The sequence below is a fragment of the Lepidochelys kempii genome, chromosome 3 (assembly GCF_965140265.1).
Source record: "Lepidochelys kempii isolate rLepKem1 chromosome 3, rLepKem1.hap2, whole genome shotgun sequence".
Lineage (NCBI taxonomy): Eukaryota > Metazoa > Chordata > Testudines > Cheloniidae > Lepidochelys > Lepidochelys kempii.
The window spans coordinates 95,280,913-95,299,628 of record NC_133258.1 but is presented as its reverse complement, the minus strand read 5'-3'; the positions used below and the strand labels follow the sequence as shown (position 1 = coordinate 95,299,628).

The 18,716-nt window shown below is 44.6% G+C and overlaps 1 protein-coding gene across 4 annotated transcripts in view; it reads right to left on the bottom strand.

The window, feature by feature from the left end:
* NKAIN2 (sodium/potassium transporting ATPase interacting 2) overlaps positions 1-18,716 on the bottom strand; it is a 780,527-nt gene that overhangs the window by 23,702 nt on the left and 738,109 nt on the right. For all 4 annotated transcript variants that reach the window (XM_073337203.1, XM_073337206.1, XM_073337205.1 and 1 more), the window contains one exon: positions 179-239. In XM_073337203.1, the coding sequence (XP_073193304.1) occupies positions 179-239 (61 nt within the window). The remainder of the gene's footprint in view (positions 1-178; positions 240-18,716) is intronic.

Genomic DNA, 18,716 nt, shown 5'->3' with positions numbered 1-18,716 from the left:
TTTATTCACTTCCTTGATTTGCTAGATATTTACTAATAGATCAAGTATGTGGGACAGAAGACATGCTCCTGATGACCCTATAACAAAGTATTTAGGATGAAGCTCAGTCAGAGAGTGTCAGCAGAGTTAAGAATATCACAAAGAATTCATCTAGTATTAATAGAGCTTTAGTACTTACAGCTGTCCTCTTCTTCAGTAATACATTTCACAACATAACAGGCATAGATGAACCCTGCCAGCTGAAACAAAATGTAATAGTATTAGATATCAAGCCAATACAAAAATTGGTTTAAAAACCAAAAACTTCCTAGACTCTTTGCTGAGGCATTGCCAATTCTTTATTATAGTTCTCTATGTCCTTTAGTGAGTGGATTTCTCTTATTTTCTGTGACTCTATTAGAACTAGTCAGGAGATTATTTTTTCCCCTGCAAAATATTCCAAGAAAAATGAAAGCAAAATGGCTTTAGTCAAAAATTTCCCATACCAATGTGTATTTTTGTTAACCAACTGAAGAACAAAAACTGAATATTTTTGTTTTTTGGCAACTGTTTTGAATATTTTTTTTGGCAGAAATACTATTTTTGAATGAAACCCCATGTGGGAGGGGATAACAATGAAACAAAGAAACAAACCAAAAAAAACTTTTCAGTGAAAAAACTTCAGTCAGGTCTAGGATCTAGTCCAATGAGCTTGAGAGTTGATCTCATTTGAGTATTCCTTCATCTGCCACTTGCAAATGAGTCCTGTAGTTGTGGCTGTGGAATGGGTTTCTGTGAAGAAATAGCTAGTCCTACATCTGAGGATAGATTTATGGATGTGTTTATGTCGGTGTCTCTTACAGCAGTTGGCAAACACAGATTTTGTTCCTTACATCCCCCCTTGTAAGAATGTGTATAGAATATAATCTTAAATGGAAACAATATCATTCAAAGAACATATACATATATATGTGCTGGAAGACCAGGGTCACCAGTGGATTACCCCAGATAATATTTTCCAAAAATGTTAGACATCACACATAGCATAGACCAAATATAATGTAATTGGTACTTCTATTGGTTCAAGTCTAGTTAGCTGTCTCTGGGAAGTTAGATTCCACGTGAAAGCTCTTTGCAGCATCTTATGTGCTTTTCAAGGCAGTCCATCACATCTGATATCTGAGAAATTTTCCTTTACATAGTGTTAACAGACTACTACCTCTTCTAGCTCATCACTAAGGTCCACATAAAGATGGTAGGCAGTCAACTGAGTCTAGGTTTTTTAATTTTTTTGTGCTGAAAAGTGATGAATCAGATGAATCATAGGGTTGGAAGGGACCTCAGGAGATCATCTAGTCCAACCCCCTGCTCAAAGCAGGACCAATCCCCAATTTTTGCCCCAGATCCTTAAATGGCCCCCTCAAGGATTGAACTCACAACCCTGGGTTTAGCAGGCTAATGCTCAAACCACTGAGCTATCTTTTGGTCTAATCCTTTTGCATATCATCATTGTCAGTTTTGAGATACTAGTGTCTAGATGTGTGATACAGAAAACTTAAAAAACATTCAAATGATAACAAAAAAACTTTTTTTTGGCCGGATCCAGTCTCTGTTTGGAGATCACTTGCAACCAATGCAGATAGTGTGTGTGGGATAGTTAAATCTCTATTGGGAGCACAAAAAATCAATAGAGGTTATATTTCTATGTTACAACAGAGCTAAATGATCATTTCAGTCATTTATTTCATATCTGACCTATAGCTCTGCTGGGAGGATTTGACACCAGGGAGGCATGAAAATTCACTGTTGGACACAAAGAACCTATTGTACCAAGAACAGCGGCATCTTCTGTTAACAGCAGCATTTCATCTCTACTTTATTGGTTCACTGTTTCCTTTGGTATCTTGGCTCAAAGATAGAGGACTAAATTACTCCACTGGCATAATCCTGTGCAACCCCATTGACTTCAACGATGTTACATGGGGTATAATTCAGCAAAGAATTAGGCCCAGAAACATTCATAAATGATTCCACTCTTGAATGTGAGCCTCAGCTTAATAGTTTCCTTGTTCTCTTTTTACAGATCATCAGATCCAAGTTAGCCTAATAGTTGCATCTCTGATAGGCAGTAACAGTGGTAAAGACATTCTGATAATAGTCTGGTATTTCACTTCTTGCTAAAATGCAACAAGTTCACGTTATTAACTAAACTTCTCTTACCAAGTGAAGCAAACAAACTGTATCAAAAACTGTGCTTGCTACTGATCTTTTAATTGCATCCAGTTGCATCTCTTAAATATCTGGGGAACTTCTTTAATATATACGTAAATCCTACAGCATTTCATCAAATGTGCTTGCTGATTAAAACAGTGCCTTTAAGCTAGAAAGTGTTGTGCTCTGAACACAAATGGAAGTTTGTTTCCCGTGAGATAATCAGGATTCATAAAAACAAGTTTCAGAGTAACAGCCGTGTTAGTCTGCATCCGATGAAGTGAGCTGTAGCTCACGAAAGCTTATGCTCAAATAAATTGGTTAGTCTCTAAGGTGCCACAAGTACTCCTTTTCTTTTTAGGATTCATAAAAGAAAACTCTCTTTCTCTCACGCTTCTCCAGCTCTTTCTTATGCACGTATAGCAACCTTTGTTTTAATTTTAACTTCACAGCTATTTTTCCACAATAATGTATCGGTTCAGATACAGTGATGGACATTCCACTGCTGTTTTCAAAAGGAGATGCATTCTGTCAAACAATAAAGGGTATCCATGGAAAGCTGAGGCACTGATGGTTCACAGAGCAAAGATGAACTGCACTGAATAAATATTATTTAGCAAAATAGCCCTTAGTTGTTTTCACACGGTTATTGCATGGTGTCTCTAAACAAGTGAAGAGTTACCAATGCAGTATACCTGGGCATGAAGCCACCACCCCTTAGGAAACTCGAACTAGTACAGAATGCTACAGCATATCTCCTCAGCAGTACAAGTTACCGTGAACATCAGTGTCAAACCTGTCCAGTGCTCTCTACACTGATTTCCCATAGAATAAGGAATCAAATTCAAGGTCTTGGTTCATATCTTCAAGGTGCTAAATGGTCAGGGCTCAATATATCCAAGGACGAGTCTACACTTCTGACTGTACACTGTTGCATGTGCATTGTTGTGCTATAACCTCCCTATTGTCCACATCTGAAACCTTGAAGCACATTCCTGAAGGCCAGTCTAGTGCACAAAAGCTAGCATGCATAAAGGGTGTGGGTATTTACACACCGCCAATGTCGCATAGCTCTGTACCCATTTGACAGTACAGTGTGAACGAGGGAAAGGGGCACACATACCAGGTCATGGGGATCGATAATCCTTGAGGGCTATTCCCACAATGCACAGATCCCTTTGCTGCCTGACCTTTTCCCAAAAGTATAAAGGTCCCTGCCTCCTGCCCCCTTGCCAGCAGTAGTAGCAATGATGGGATGCCGCGGAGGGACTGCATGAAGGGGCAGCAGGGATGTCAGAGGAAGTCCCAGGAGACACAGAGAAAGAGGAGCATGTGATTTTGCACTTCCACCCGGCGGATCTGGCTGAGGAAGCCCACTCAAGGAGCCTGAGGACCTAGAGCTGCTGCAGGAACCAGAATCTGACACTGGTAAGTTTTACAATGGACCCCATAACCATCACCAGCAATATCCCTTCTTGCTTTGGTGGTAAATACTTCACCCTGGCCCTCACCCAGTGGTGAGCTGGAGCCAGTTCGCACTGGTTTGCTAGAACCAGTTGTTAAATTTAGAAGCCCTTTTAGAACCGGTTTAGGGCTTCTAAATTTAACAACCGGCCAAAAGTGGCGCCTTAGGCACCGACTCCGTGGGTGCTGTGGGGCTGGAGCACCCACAGGGAAAATTTGATGGGTGCAGAGCACCCACTGGCAGCTCCCCGCCCGGCCCCACCCCGCGCCCAGCCCCAGCTCACCTCACCTCACTTCCGCTCCGCCTCCTCCCCTGAACGTGCCGCCCCGCTTCTCCACCCCCCCGGCTCCCCCCCGCTTCTCCACCCCTCCAGCTGTTGGCGCGGGAAGCCTGGGAGGGCTGAGAAGCAGGTGGCTGCTTTGCGCTCAGGCCCAGGGAGGTGGAGGAGGAGTGGAGGGGAGCTGGGGCGAGGCGGGAATGCGAGGAGGGCCGCCCGTGCCTGTCATAAATATAAAGGGAAGGGTAAATCCCTCCTGGCCAGGGGAAAGCTCCTCTCACCTGTAAAGGGTTAAGAAGCTAAAGGTAACCTCGCTGGCACCTGACCAAAATGACCAATGAGGAGACAAGATACTTTCAAAAGCTGGGAGGAGGGAGAGAAACAAAGGGTCTGTGTGTCTGTCTATATGCTGGTCTTTACCGGGGATAGACCAGGAATGGAGTCTTAGAACTTTTAGTAAGTAATCTAGCTAGGTATGTGTTAGATTATGATTTCTTTAAATGGCTGAGAAAAGAATTGTGCTGAATAGAATAACTATTTCTGTCTGTGTATCTTTTTTGTAACTTAAGGTTTTGCCTAGAGGGGTTCTCTATGTTTTTGAATCTAATTACCCAGTAAGATATCTACCATCCTGATTTTACAGGGGGGATTTCTTTATTTCTATTTACTTCTATTTTTATTAAAAGTCTTCTGTAAGAAAACTGAATGCTTTTTCATTGTTCTCAGATCCAAGGGTTTGGGTCTGTGGTCACCTATGCAAATTGGTGAGGCTTTTTATCCAACATTTCCCAGGAAAGGGGGGGTGCAAGTGTTGGGAGGATTGTTCATTGTTCTTAAGATCCAAGGGTCTGGGTCTGTAGTCACCTAGGCAAATTGGTGAGGCTTTTTACCAAACCTTGTCCAGGAAGTGGGGTGCAAGGTTTTGGGAAGTATTTTGGGGGGAAGGACGCGTCCAAACAGCTCTTCCCCAGTAACCAGTATTAGTTTGGTGGTGGTAGCGGCCAATCCAAGGACGACGGGTGGAATATTTTGTACCTTGGGGAAGTTTTGACCTAAGCTGGTAAAGATAAGCTTAGGAGGTTTTTCATGCAGGTCCCCACATCTGTACCCTAGAGTTCAGAGTGGGGGAGGAACCTTGACAGCGCCGCAGCAGGTAACCCGGGGCTGGGGGGGGGGCGCAGGGGAACCGCTCCCCTCTCCAGCTCACTCCGCCTCCCTGGGCCTAAGCGGGAAGCCGCTGCCTGCTCCTCAGCCCTCCCCGGCTTCCCCCGCGAACAGCTGATTTGCAGGAAGCTGGGGGAAGGAGGGGGGCAGAGAAGCAGAGCAGGGCGGTGCGTTCAGGGGAGGAGACGGAGCGGAGGTGAGGTGAGCTGGTCCTGGGCACGGGGCGGGGAGCTGCCAGTGGGTGCGCTGCTCCCACCAAATTTTCCCCGTGGGTGCTCCAGCCCCAGAGCACCCAGGGAGTCGGTGCCTAAGGCGCCACTTTTGATGTGGATCAGTGGGTGGAGCAGCTGCTCCCCCTGCTCCCCCCCAGCTATGCTCCCCCGCCCCTAGGAGCCAGAGGGACCTGCCGGATGCTTCCTGGGAGCTGCCCCAGGTAAGCATTGCTGGGTCTCCCCACCTCGCCCACTGGCTCTTAGGGACAGGGTGGGTACCCACTACGGTGGTCCACAAGACCCTCCTGCCCAGTTCTGGGGGCAGTCAGGGGACAGGGGTGGATGGGGCAGGAGTCCCCAGGGGTCAGGGGTGGGCCACGACCCCCTCGTGGGGTGAGGAGGTTAAGATTTTGGCAGCTCATCACTGCCCTCACCCTCACCCCGATATGGTTCTAGAGCAACACAAAGCTGTAATTCAATGATTTTATTGAAATCCCATGAGACACTGAAATATTTAGCAGAAGCTATAAGAAGTTATTAACAAGCAGTCCCTGAGTCCCTGTATCTGCACATTTCTCAGACAGCACTGACACTAATAGTCCTGAGGTTGCGTGACACAGGCGGAAAAGGAGGGAGGGAAGGTGAGAGGGAGAGGGCAGGTTTTAAAGGGCCTGTGTGGGAAAATAATAGTTTCATGACAGTTATTGTTGTGCAGAGACCCAACACCACCCCAGTCCATCCCCCCCTCCATCTTTCCTTCCCCTTACGAATGGCAGCCATTCAGAAGTGGGTGGGGGTAGTTGATAGCTTGTGTGTGGATGCCCTTAAGTCCAGGAAGGGAAAGGGAACTATTTGGCTGTCTAAAGAAAGTCAGATGCCCGATGCCCATTTCAAATGTTTTGTACTGTCCCTGTCTCCGGTGTCTCTCTTCTACTTGCGCTAAGCCACTAAGCAGAAGCTAGGAGAAGGTGAAGCATCCACTCCGGTGGCTGCACCAACACAATGCCACGTTTCTTAGCAGTGGAGTGGCACCTGGCTTGTGGTGTTAATCAAAAAGTTCAGGGAAGAACATACACTTCTGGAGTCACACTTTGTGTCCCTGTCCCTTTCAATGCTGTTTGCTGGACACAGGGCCTGAATGTTCTGGCAATGCAGGGGGAATTAGGGGGTTGGTGAATGTCTTCTGTGGGTCTCTGTTCCTATTCCATGCTAGCATAGAATACAGTCAATTTTCTCTTGAATTGCCACCCAGTTCTGTAGGCAAAATTCAGCAAATTTGGATGTAGCAGTAATTCAAGCTGTTTTTTTTAGATTTAACAGCAGAGGGAATGTTCTTGATACACCTTGGTAGCTCACCAAAACCCTCCACTCAGCAATATGTAGAGGGTCACCATTAGCAGAAGCATCTCTCTGGCATAAGTGCCTGGGTGTTCTTCACAGTACTGGAAAGCCATGTCTCTTTTCCATTCCAGTACCTTCAAAACAGTTATGTTCTCCAAGTGATGGCCAGCCTTTAAAGATGAAAAAGGTGACTGGTAACGTTACCCCTGAAGGAACCAAATCAGACCCATACTGGTCTCCTTGATGCTCTGTAAACACTACAAGAGTTTAATAAATAATGCAGGCATCTTACCATTTTTATCCTCAGCTCCTTCCTCATGGGCTGCAAAAGTAGTTTGAAGGAAGGAGGCTATAACAGTTGTATTCCTGGGATACTAAAAAGTATCAAGATTGTGGCCTTTCACAGCACAGTTGCCTTATGTGGGGGGATTTAGGTACATATAGGTAAATGCTACCCTTGTCTTCGATTTGGCAGGACATTCCAATGCTGGCAGGGAAACCATTTCAATGGTAAGGCAGGAGTGGCACTGCAAAGGTAGCAGAGGAAGATGAAGGACCCTGGAAGATTTGCTTCTTGGCACAGAGAGAAGGAGCCAGGAGCAATCTGACTTTCTTAGGTAAAGGCAGGCATGGACTTTCAGGCAGCATGAGGCACTTCTGCAAATGGAGAGACAGCACAGGCAACAGGCATGTACGCAGCAAGAGTGGGATCACTAGTTCAGCTGGTGGAGGAATGCTCTCAGGACCCACCCGCCACTGTAGCTACTCTTGTCCAGAAACAAGTACCACCTCCTCCTTTACTCCTCCAGCTGCAACCCCGGCTGCTGCTGAGGTGGTGAACGCCCCCCCAATTCTGGGCAGGCGCATGCTGGATGCCCAGAACAAGATCCTCTGTAGGCACCTGAATCCCCTTGCTGGGGAACCCCCCGCCAGAACATTCAGGAAGGGAGCCCAATCTAGTCTCAATAGTACAACCTGTGTTCGGCCCCCAAACCTCATGCTGGAGGTGTCCCCGTTTGTCCTCCTGCACAGTATTCCACAGCTGTTCCCCCATTGTCAGAGTGAGGGGGATGGGAAGGGGGATGGGAGGAGACATGTCCACAGACATTAATGTTTGATCACTTCTTTGACCTTGCCGTCTCTACCATAAAGATATAACAATGTGTATATATATATATATATATAACAAAATAAATTCCAAAACATTTCACTGCACACACTCCCCGCTGGGGAGAGTATCAGAGAACAAACATGTGACAGATGTTAGTCATGTCACTTAATGCACTACTGGAAGGTGTTCAGATGCTACTCTGATGAGTGTGGTATCAAAACCTATATAAAATAGAACTTTTCAAATTCAGCATCTGATGGGAAAATTTTGCTATGAGAAGAGAGTGAACGAGCACTTGGGTGTTGTGGAGAGAAGGACCTTGACTCAAACTTAGAGAAACACCTCACAACTAGGAAAGCTGCCATGGAAACTCTTGTTACTGTGAGTGCATTCTGGTCACTGCTACTTCCGTTATAGACACTTCCATTAAAGATGAGAAGAAATGGGTCCAAAGCACCAAAGGTCAGCTCTGGATCCCAAATTCCCCCTGGTTAGATGTTTGGCTCTCTCCCATACTGACTGGAACTTACCCAGTGTTTGAGCCAGGGTTTGGCTTTATGCCCTTCTCTAATTCATTGTGGTTAGGGACTCTAGAGGAGAGGGACAATAATTAATCTAATTTAGATACATAGATGGCTAAATACTTGTCTTTGACACTGAATACCATCACAGACTCGATTTTCTGAAGCTCTTTACTACTCTCACAGATATGCCTACAACAGACTATAATTAAAGACTACTGTTTCTGAAAGCTACTCTTCTCCCATCACAATCCCAATGTTAGTTTGTGATTGAAGGCTATTTTCATATGATAAAGATGGAAATATGATGGTCTGAACCAGTGCAGTAAAATACCCACTTCTCTTCCCCCAAACCTTAAACCAACAAAGAAAAACCCAACCCTGCAACACAACCCCAAGAGGAACTACAAGGTTTCAAAGATTACTTCAGGACTGCTTATATTCTGTTTCATGGGTACACGCCTCTCATGTCTACACAAAGTTAAAAAAAATCTCTAAGAAAAACTGACAAATTATTTGCCAATAAGGCCAATGGCATTTTGGGATGTATAAGTAGGGGCATTGCCAGCAGATCGAGGGACGTGATCGTTCCCCTCTATTCGACATTGGTGAGGCCTCATTTGGAGTACTGTGTCCAGTTTTGGGCCCCACACTACAAGGAGGATGTGGAAAAATTGGAAAACGTCCAGCGGAGGGCAACAAAAATGATTAGGGGCCTGGAACACATGACTCATGAGGAGAGGATGAGGGAACTGGGATTGTTTAGTCTGCGGAAGAGAAGAATGAGAGGGGGTTTGATAGCTGCTTTCAACTACCTGAAACGGGGTTCCAAAGAGGATGGATCTAGACTGTTCTCAGTGGTAGCAGATGACAGAACGAGGAGTAATGGTCTCAAGTTGCAGTGGGGGAGGTTTAAGTTGGATATTAGGAAAAACTTTTTCACTAGGAGGGTGGTGAAACACTGGAATGTGATACCTAGGGAGGTGGTGGAATCTCCTTCCTTAGAAGTTTTTAAGGCCAGGCTTGACAAAGCCCTGGCTGGGATGACTTATTTGGGGATTGGTCCTGCTTTGAGCAGGGGGTTGGACTAGATGACCTCCTGAGGTCCCTTCCAACCCTGATATTCTATGATTCTATGATTTACCACTGCAACCCAGAAGTATACTCTTAAGGTGTTTGTGAGGCTATAAGTTAATCTTGAGCTTGATCAGAGTGCACTTCTGGAGTTGCCAAGGTTGCCAAGTGCTGTGATCACACTAAATCTAAATCAACATTGATCAAAATCCTGTCTAGTTATTTTTCCTCCACCCCTTTGATTGAGACAAAATGTTTTCATTCACTGCAAATGGCAGCAGGCTTGGGAAAAGGCTTTTTTGGAAAACTCATCATTCCTGTTCAATTTTTTTTGACCATAGCACCTACATTGATAATTATAAAGAGGAATCTTTATTAAGCCAGTTAGCTGAACCAAAGAATGACACCAAGGAAAACAAAATTAGAAGAGGGTAAGTTTTGCACATGGAGCTGAAGAAGAGAACGTTATAAATATGAAAATGACTTAAGGATTCTGGGACTAGCACAAGGTCCTGTCCTCACTGAAAGTGAATAATTCTTATCTCCTTCCATAACTGCTCTTTGTCAGAAGAAAGGTCAATCCAACAGAAATCATTGTGTCTTTGGACTGAAAAACAGAGCAGCATCCACAGAGGCAGCTAAGTGCTTGTGCTTGTATTTTAACTTCTCATGCCAAGCCTAAGTTTTGTAGCACACAGGGGTTTGAAAGGATCACTCAGAAGTGGAAGATCTCTGAAGAGAAAACAAAGGGGGGCTGGGCTAGGGACAGAAGGCTGGGCCCCATGCTGTAGGATCAGGCCCAGAGTGCCAGTGTTAATTCTGGATTTTATTGCTTTTATGAGAACCATGTAAGTCGAACCATTGTACCTAAATTTTCAGTCACGTGCCATTTAGATATGCATCTTCCACTGACTTTACTGGGATCTGTGTGGCTAGATTCCACGTAACGCAATACAGTTAAGAGTCAATGTTTCTTTGAAATAGATTTTGGCAGTTTAAAATATGTATATAATATTATGACCCAATTGAAGATGAGGGTTGGTAAATTACTATCAAGAAAACTTGCAGTATATTGATTTCTCAAGAAAATCATACCCATTACTTAGTAGAACAAAGGAGACAGAGACCTTTCTATCAATAGCTGTAGAATTAGATTAGTGTCATGGGAGTTCTGAAGCTGCCCCATGTACTAACCCATCCAAATTATGTTTTGGTTGCCTGAAGTGTGATGGCATTGTAGACAGGAGCTCACTGCCAGAGTTTATGACGACATTGAAGTAATACAGTACAGAGACTATTCTCCAGAGATGCAGCTTTATTTATGTTTATATGTACAATTGTTATCCTGATTTTTTGAGAGTTCTCATCTGCTTACAAGTTTAACTACTCCTTATTGAAACAGTAGGCAGGTGCATTTAAAAAATATTAACATACTGGGCCAAAACCCTTCTGGAGAATGCAGTTTGCACTGACACTGAACTCTTTGGCTGTGGAATTAACAAATGCTATGCTATATAAAGCAGATATGTAGTTGATGTGATCAAGTCTCTTGGTCCTGACTGATAGCCAGAACAACTGATCTTGTAGAAGCTGTGTTAAACTCCTGGAGAACATAAAAACAGCCATACTGTATCAGAGTAATGGTCTACCTAGCCCAGTATCCTGTCTTCCAACAGTGGCCAATGCCAGGTGCTTCAGAGGGAATGAACAGAGCAGGCAATCATCGAGTGATCCATCCCATGTTGCCCATTCCCAAATTCTGACAAACAGAGACTAGGTTCACTTCAGAGCATGGTTTTGATCCAGACCATCCTGGTTAATAGCCATTGATGGACCTATTCTCTATGAATTTATCTAGTTCTTTTAAAAATCCTGTTAAAATCTTGGCCTTCACAACATCCTCTGGCAAAGAATTCCACCGGTTGACTGTGCGCTGTGTGAAGAAATACTTCCTTTTGTTTGTTTGAAGTCTGATGCCTATTAATTTCATTTGGTGACCCCTAGTTCTTGTGTTATGAGAAGGAGTACATAACACTTCCTTATTTACTTTCTCCACACCAGTCATGATTTTATAGACCTGTATCACATCTGCCCTTAGTTGTCTCTTTTCCAAGCTGAAAAGTCTTGTTTTAATAATCTCTCCTCATATGGAAGCTGTTCCATACCTCTAATTATTTTTGTTGCCCTTTTCTGTACTTTTCCAGTTCCAATATATCTTTTTTGAGGGGGGCGACCAGATCTGCACGCAGTATTCAAGATGTGGGCATACCATGGATTTGTAGAGCGGCAATTTGATATTTTCTGTCTTATTATCTATCCCTTTCCTAATGATTCCCAACATTCTGTTAGCTATTTTGACTGCCGCTGCACATTGAGTGGATGTTTTCAGAGAACTATCCAGGATGACTCCAAGATCTCTTTCTTCAGTGGCAACAGCTAATTTAGGCCCCATCATTTTATATGTATAGTTGGGATTATGTTTTTCAATGTGCATTACTTTGCATTTATCAACAGTGAATTTCATCTACCGTTTTGCGGCCCAGTCACTGGAGCCATCCAGTTTCCAAGCATGGCACTGAAAAACTTGAGAAAAGCTTATGTCTTAACCTACATAGTAAGCATCCAGTTTGCTTTTTAATTAAAAAAAAAATCTTAGAGGTTGCTTTTGTCCCCTTATGGGAACAATATAACTTAAATGATAGCTACAGAAACCTGGACTCACTGGGAAATACAGAGGATACTATTAAGTTACATTCAATTTTTAGATTTTGTTTTGTTCAGTGCATCTTATCTTCTTTATAGCAGTAATTTAGAAGTTGCTTGGGGCAGGCCTGTCTATTTGCTGGCTGGTATTTCTAATTTCTTCCTTACATAAAAATCTCAAGATCAGCACCAAGAACAAGCTAGAACATTTTTATTTGAAATGCTGCTGGGCTCTTCCACATCTATATTGTTTAGGGCAACTGTTCCCTTAGCTTCTTCCCTGGCAAGCCTTCTTACCCAATGCCTGGAGGAGACTTGCAGGGACACAGAAAATCAAAGGACTGATATCTGTCACTTAAGAGCTGTGCAAACCTTTGTTAACAGCGGAAACCAGGTGATACTTGTTTTGAAGTCTTGTTACAAACCCTTCATTTGACCTAGGTTTGCAGAACATTTTGCAAACCTTTGGGCAAACCTGTGCTAAATTTTAGACAAATCTTCCACCTGTGTAGGCATTGGGGGGGAGTTTATGGTTTTGACTCCAAGCATGTGCAGTTTGGTACCGTTACATGGTTTCAATTTGAAGCATTAGGAAATGCTGTGGTTTGGACTGAGTTTCACTTTGTTTTCAAGTTCTTTCAAACCCCAGTCCACAAGTAAAATTTAGAGGCTGCCAACCTGTATGAACCGAAACTGGGTATTGTTCATTGTACCTAATGTAAGCCCAAACAAAGAGTATTTTACTACTATCAGGCTCAATCCTGAGTCCCACTCTACTCCTGTTGCACAGTCTCTGCTGCATAAAGAGAATATGTGGGGATTTTTCTTGGCAGGAGGGGGCATGGCCAGAATATGCTGACCTATGGCAATCCCTATCAGATAAACGACAGTACTGAAGAGCCAGAAACAGCTCCCTATCTGAGCTGCATTTGGTAGATACTGGGAGCTTTTTATGGTCAAGGCCTTAGTGTCACTTGAACAGAGAACTACCTAAGTTAGCAAACCAATGTCTGCTTTTTCTTTTTTTCCTTTTGAGAAACTAACTCCACTTGACCTTTTTCTGTAAACACCTGCTTGACTAGGGCTCTAAGTGTCCCTAAACCTTTGACTGCTAGAAGCTGGAACTGGACAACAGTCCACTTGATAAATTGCCCTGATCTGTTCACTCCCTCTGAAGCACCTGGCACTGGCCACTGTCGGAAGACAGGATACTGGGCTAAAAGAAACATTGGTTTGCCCCAGTATGGCCATTCTTATGTTTTGCTCTGAAGGTTTTATAGCATTAGGCATTTAGACATTTCCCCAGCTTGTCTTCTGGGAATTCTACAGAATTGTTTAATCATCTGGCTTTGGTATCTGACTGCCTTGGGCAGCTGTAGCTTTTCTTATCGGTATGTCTTACTGTGTGTCACCTTTTCTAGACAGCTATAGGATTAGGAAAAGAAAAATTGGTTCTTTATGCTACAGATCTAACAAACCCACAGACTGCTCACAGCCCACCAAATGAATGCCTAGCATTTAAAATCGACCTGGATGAGATGAAACAGTTGATTATGAATGCTAGGCATTCATTTAGGGGACCAGGGAAAAAATCTGCATAACTGAAGCTTGTGCAGATTATATAGGGGGGAATATTTTGATGGTATAAGAGAACACTAAAAACCTTTGGTAAACCAATACGTGCGAGTACCTCGGCTGAATGAAAACATCTTCATGTACTGGTGTCCACATGGCCAGTGAGGCTGGGAGATCTGAATGTGAACAATGGGTTCTTAGAGCTGTACTTCTACTCCCAAAGATGCAGCATTCGGAGGAAAAGAAATGCAGGATAAGAGGAAAAGTGCTGTGTTGGTTTGCCAGCTCACAAAGATTTTGCAGGCTAATATGAAAACAATGTGGAAGGAAAGGGTGCTGTAGAAGCAGAGGTAATTCACTGTTGTTTACAGTGACATATTGGATTAAATTAGAACAATGCTATCACACCTACACCAAGAGACAGAATGTTTCAGAGGAGGTGAGAGAAGCTTTCCTGCAAAGATTGACTCCTTTCCCGTGATGCTATTTATTTTCATTCTGATGAATTGCAGTGCATTTGAAGGCTCTGAGGGCAGTTACAGACTTGGGAATGACAGCCTCAATATTACACTCGCTTCATGGTGGGTGGTCAAGGTGTAACAGCCCAGTGTGGCTCTGATCAAAGTGCTGCTGTGATTGGCTAGCAATGGCTGTGGTGGCAAGGCAGATTGGTGCACTGTATGTGAAGTGCATGGCTCAGCTGAAGCTGCTGTTCAGCAGTCTGAATGGCCACGTTTTCCATCACAAAAAGAAAACCAAATGCAGGATGTCTTTCCATCCACATTAAAGACTATTGATCACGCTTTAAACCGTGCTCGTCAAATAAGGATTTAATTTATTCTACAATGAATATCAATTGATTATTAAAAGACAAGAACCATAATTTGTGAAGGAAGCAGGAATCAGAGTAATAACCCTGGGACATACTGATCACAAATCTATAAGTGCATAAACAACAGAGTTAACAAAGGGCAGGTGGTTAGCTCACAAAGGGGCTAATCTCATCTCCACGGCCACAGAGGAGCCACTGGCAGCAAAGCTCATGCATAGGATGGGGAGGCAGGAATGGAGACAAGGAGCCCACCTGGCAAAGCACGTATGGCAGATGGGGAAGGGGCAGGAAGAGGAGTGGGGCCAGAGAATCTGGTCCCTGTACTAGGGTTGCCAACATTCGAATTGCACAAAACTGAACATCCCTGCCTGCCTTTCCCTGAGGCCCTGCCTCTTCTCTGAGGCTCTGCCCCCGCTCACTCTACCCCACCTTCCTCCACTGCTTGCTCTCCCCCACCCTCACTCACTTGCTCATTTTCACCCGGCTGGTGCAGGGGATTGGGGTGCAGAGGGTGAGTGGTTCAGGGTGTGGGAGGGGGCTCCGGGCTGGGGGTTAGAGTGCAGGAGGGGGTGAGGGCTCCAGCTGGGGGTGTGGGTTCTAGGGTAGGGCCAGGGATGAGGGGCTTGGGGTGCAGGAGGGGCGCTCTGGGGTGGGGCAGGAGGTTGGGGTGTGGAAGGGAGTGTGGACTCCAGGAGGGAGTTTGGGTGTAGGAGGGGGCTCAGGCCTGGGATTGGGTGTGGGATGGGGTGAGGGCTCTGGGCAGTGCTTACCTCAGGTGGCTCCCGGAAGTGGCGAAATGTCCGTGCAGCTCCTAGGTGGAGGTGCGACCAGGTGGCTCCGTGCACTGCCCCCACCCGAAGAGCTGGCTCCGCAGATCCCATTGGCCAGAAACCACGGCCAATGGGAGCTGTGGAGCTGGTGCTCAGGGCGGGGGCAGCGTGCAGAGCCCCCATGGCTGCCCCTGTGCCTAGGAACTGGAGGGATCTGTCACCGCTTCCTGGAAGCCACGTGGAGCCAGGTAGAGAGCCTGCGAGCCCTGTGCCAACCAGACTTTTAACAGCCCAGTGAGCAGTGCTGACCGGAGCTGCCACGGTCTCTTTTCGATCAGGTGTTCTAATCAAAAACTGGCCACCTGGCAACAGATACTCAAGCCTTTTGCTCTGTGGCAGGGACATGGGGGGCTACTTTAGTAAACAGACTGAAGCAACCTGCACAGAGCAACTCAACAGAATTCCTCCTTCCTATTTATTACCTGTGAATCTGCCCAGAGCACATCCCAAACACTTAACCCGCCATGAGGCTTTGGCCCTATAAGCACAATATAAAATTACTCCAAGTCCCACAGGACTTCAAGGACACGATTAGTAAAAGCGCTTTCTCTGGTACCTAACATTTACAACGAGTGAACACAGCTCACGTTTCACTGCTTTTTTTCGAGCATTAGGCTATTGCAGGGACCAGGCTTTTGTTACCTGTGTGATTTATATTGAAACAGACATGGCAATGCTACTGTTTCAGTTCAGCAAAATAGGCTAAGCAGGCTTCAAAAAAGCCAACACTACAGCACCTTTTGAAATCTTCCCTGCAAAGAAAGCCACTAGAAATTTTAACGGAATATCATATCCGGCGGTCTGGCTTGTGTGAAAAGAGATTACCCTGCAGGAATTCCAAAGAAAAGGACACTTAAAAAAACCCACTGACAGGGGTAATTTTCATCTCACATACCTTCTGTCATAAATATGTGTGTGAGGGGGGGAGGGGTAGAGGGGAAATCACTTTACTGTTTACTTTGTGTGATGCATTAGTAATTAGTAGATCATTAGTAATGAACGGGATGAGTTTAAAGTTGTGTCCCCATCACAGCCTGGAACAAAAGAGCACCTATTTATAAATCCTCAAAAGAGGATATAGACACCTCAGAAATATGCATTATTAAAAAAAAAGTTTGGTTGAAGCTTCCAGTAACTCTCTATCTTGCATCATTTTGGGGGAATGACAAATGATAGAGAGACAATTCTCAGAAAGGCTGTGTCCTTAGAATCTATGCATCATTCTAGTGAGTTAAGTGGACGAGTTATATCTGACAGTTTATGAGCCTTGTTAATATAATGCAATATCTGGGACTGTGCCAGCCAGGATGATCCAGGGAAGTCACAGTTAGAACTCAGACTGTTGACAGACATCAGAGACCAATTTAATGCTAAATGTTAAAATTGAGCGAGTCCCTTCTCTGCTGTCCATTAAATTGGTGATACTCATTCAGAAGCTCTCAAGCTGCATGTGGCTCTTCACAGCCCTGCATGCAGTTCTCTTCTTAGCTTTGAGTAAGACATTGCTTAGCATGCTGCTGTAGCATTTGCCCTGAGGGGAAACGTGAGTGACTAATGCCATGTCTACACTAGCACATATGTCAACAAAACGCTCAGAGGTGTGAAAAAACCTCTAATTTTTTACATCCATGTGTGGAATGAATTTTGTTATATGCGCCAATATGGAGGTGATGTGTGGCGGGGTGGAGCTAAGGGGTTTGGAATGTGGGAGGGGGCTCAGGGCTGGGGCTGCAATGGGAAGAGAGGTTTCAGAGTAACAGCCGTGTTAGTCTGTATTCGCAAAAAGAAAAGGAGTACTTGTGGCACCTTAGAGACTAACCAATTTATTTGAGCATGAGCTTTCGTGAGCTACAGCTCACTTCATCGGATGCATACCGTGGAAACTGCAGCAGACTTTATATACACACAGAGATCATGAAACAATACCTCCGTGCTGAAAATGGCCCAACTTGATGATCACTTTAGATAAGCTCTTACCAGCAGGACAGTGGGGTGGGAGGAGGTATTGTTTCATGATCTCTGTGTGTATATAAAGTCTGCTGCAGTTTCCACGGTATGCATCCGATGAAGTGAGCTGTAGCTCACGAAAGCTCATGCTCAAATAAATTGGTTAGTCTCTAAGGTGCCACAAGTACTCCTTTTCTTTTTAATGGGAAGAGAGGACTCCCTGTAAGCTTATAAATGTAGACATTGTGTAAAACACAAGGCACATGTTAGTCTTTATCACTCATGATGGGTGACTGATATCAGGGAGCTCCAGACAAGGCTGAGTTTAAAGCACAGCTCAGAAAGTCAGAAGATTTGTGTTCTGTTCCCAGTTTTGCCACAGACTTTCTGTGAGACCTGAGGCAACTAGTTTAGAGCCAGGCTGTGGTGACTAGCTCCTGCATGTGCATGAGGGAAAGACTGTGAAGGCAACTTACCTGCCTTTCTGCACTAGTGTGGAAGGACAGTTTCAGTCCAGCTGCATTGCTGGCACCAGACTGCACAGAGATGGTTGGGAAGGGAAAAAAGCCCATATATCTGCTTTCTCTGCACTGGCCAACAGCACACACTGCACCCAGTTCCTCATGGTGATATAGTGGCTGTGCTCCTTCTTTGCCCCTTAAGGTATTGTGACATACAAATGCACAATGCCTCTGGGAGCTCTTGCTATGGTGATGCAGAACCACCCCATGTCCTACTGCAGACTTGCAAGCAGTAAGCAGTTTAGCTGTTAACTTCTCTATATGAGAGAAGGTGGGGGAGATAATATCTTTTCTTGGACCAACTTCTGATGGTGAGAGAGACAAGCTTTCGAGACAAGCTCTTCTTCAGGTCTGGGAAATGTACTCTGAGTGTCACAGCTAAATATAAGGTGGAACAGATTGTTTAGCATAAGTAGTTAACACGTATTTCAAGGGACCATTTTTCTGTGTGAGTTCATCTGAGCGCGTAATGATTCAACCACATAGTTGTTACTGGAGCCTTTAATTCACCGGATGAAGTACACCACATGTTGTGATAGGCATGTGTTTCCATGGAGTAATTGTCCAGAAATTCTTCTTCAAGGTGGCTCATGAAAATGTTAGCATATTAGGGAGCCACCCTAGTACCCATGGCTGTTCCCATGGTTTGGACAAAGTTTTTGTTGCTGAATGTAAAACTGTTACGGGAGAGGATGAAGTGGATGAGTTTGGCAATGTGTTTGGGGTGGATATCTGAGTATTGTCCATTATCTTGGAAATACTTGAGGCAGGCAGCCATATTGTCATTGTGAGGGATGTTGGTGTACAGGGAAGTGACATCCATAGTGGCAAGGATGGTGTTCTGAGAGAAATTGTTAATGTTGCAGAGTTTTTGGAGGAAGTCATTCGTTACCTGGAGGAAGCTGGCACTTTGTGTGATGAGTGTTTGAGGATGGTTTCTAGGAGTCCCGACA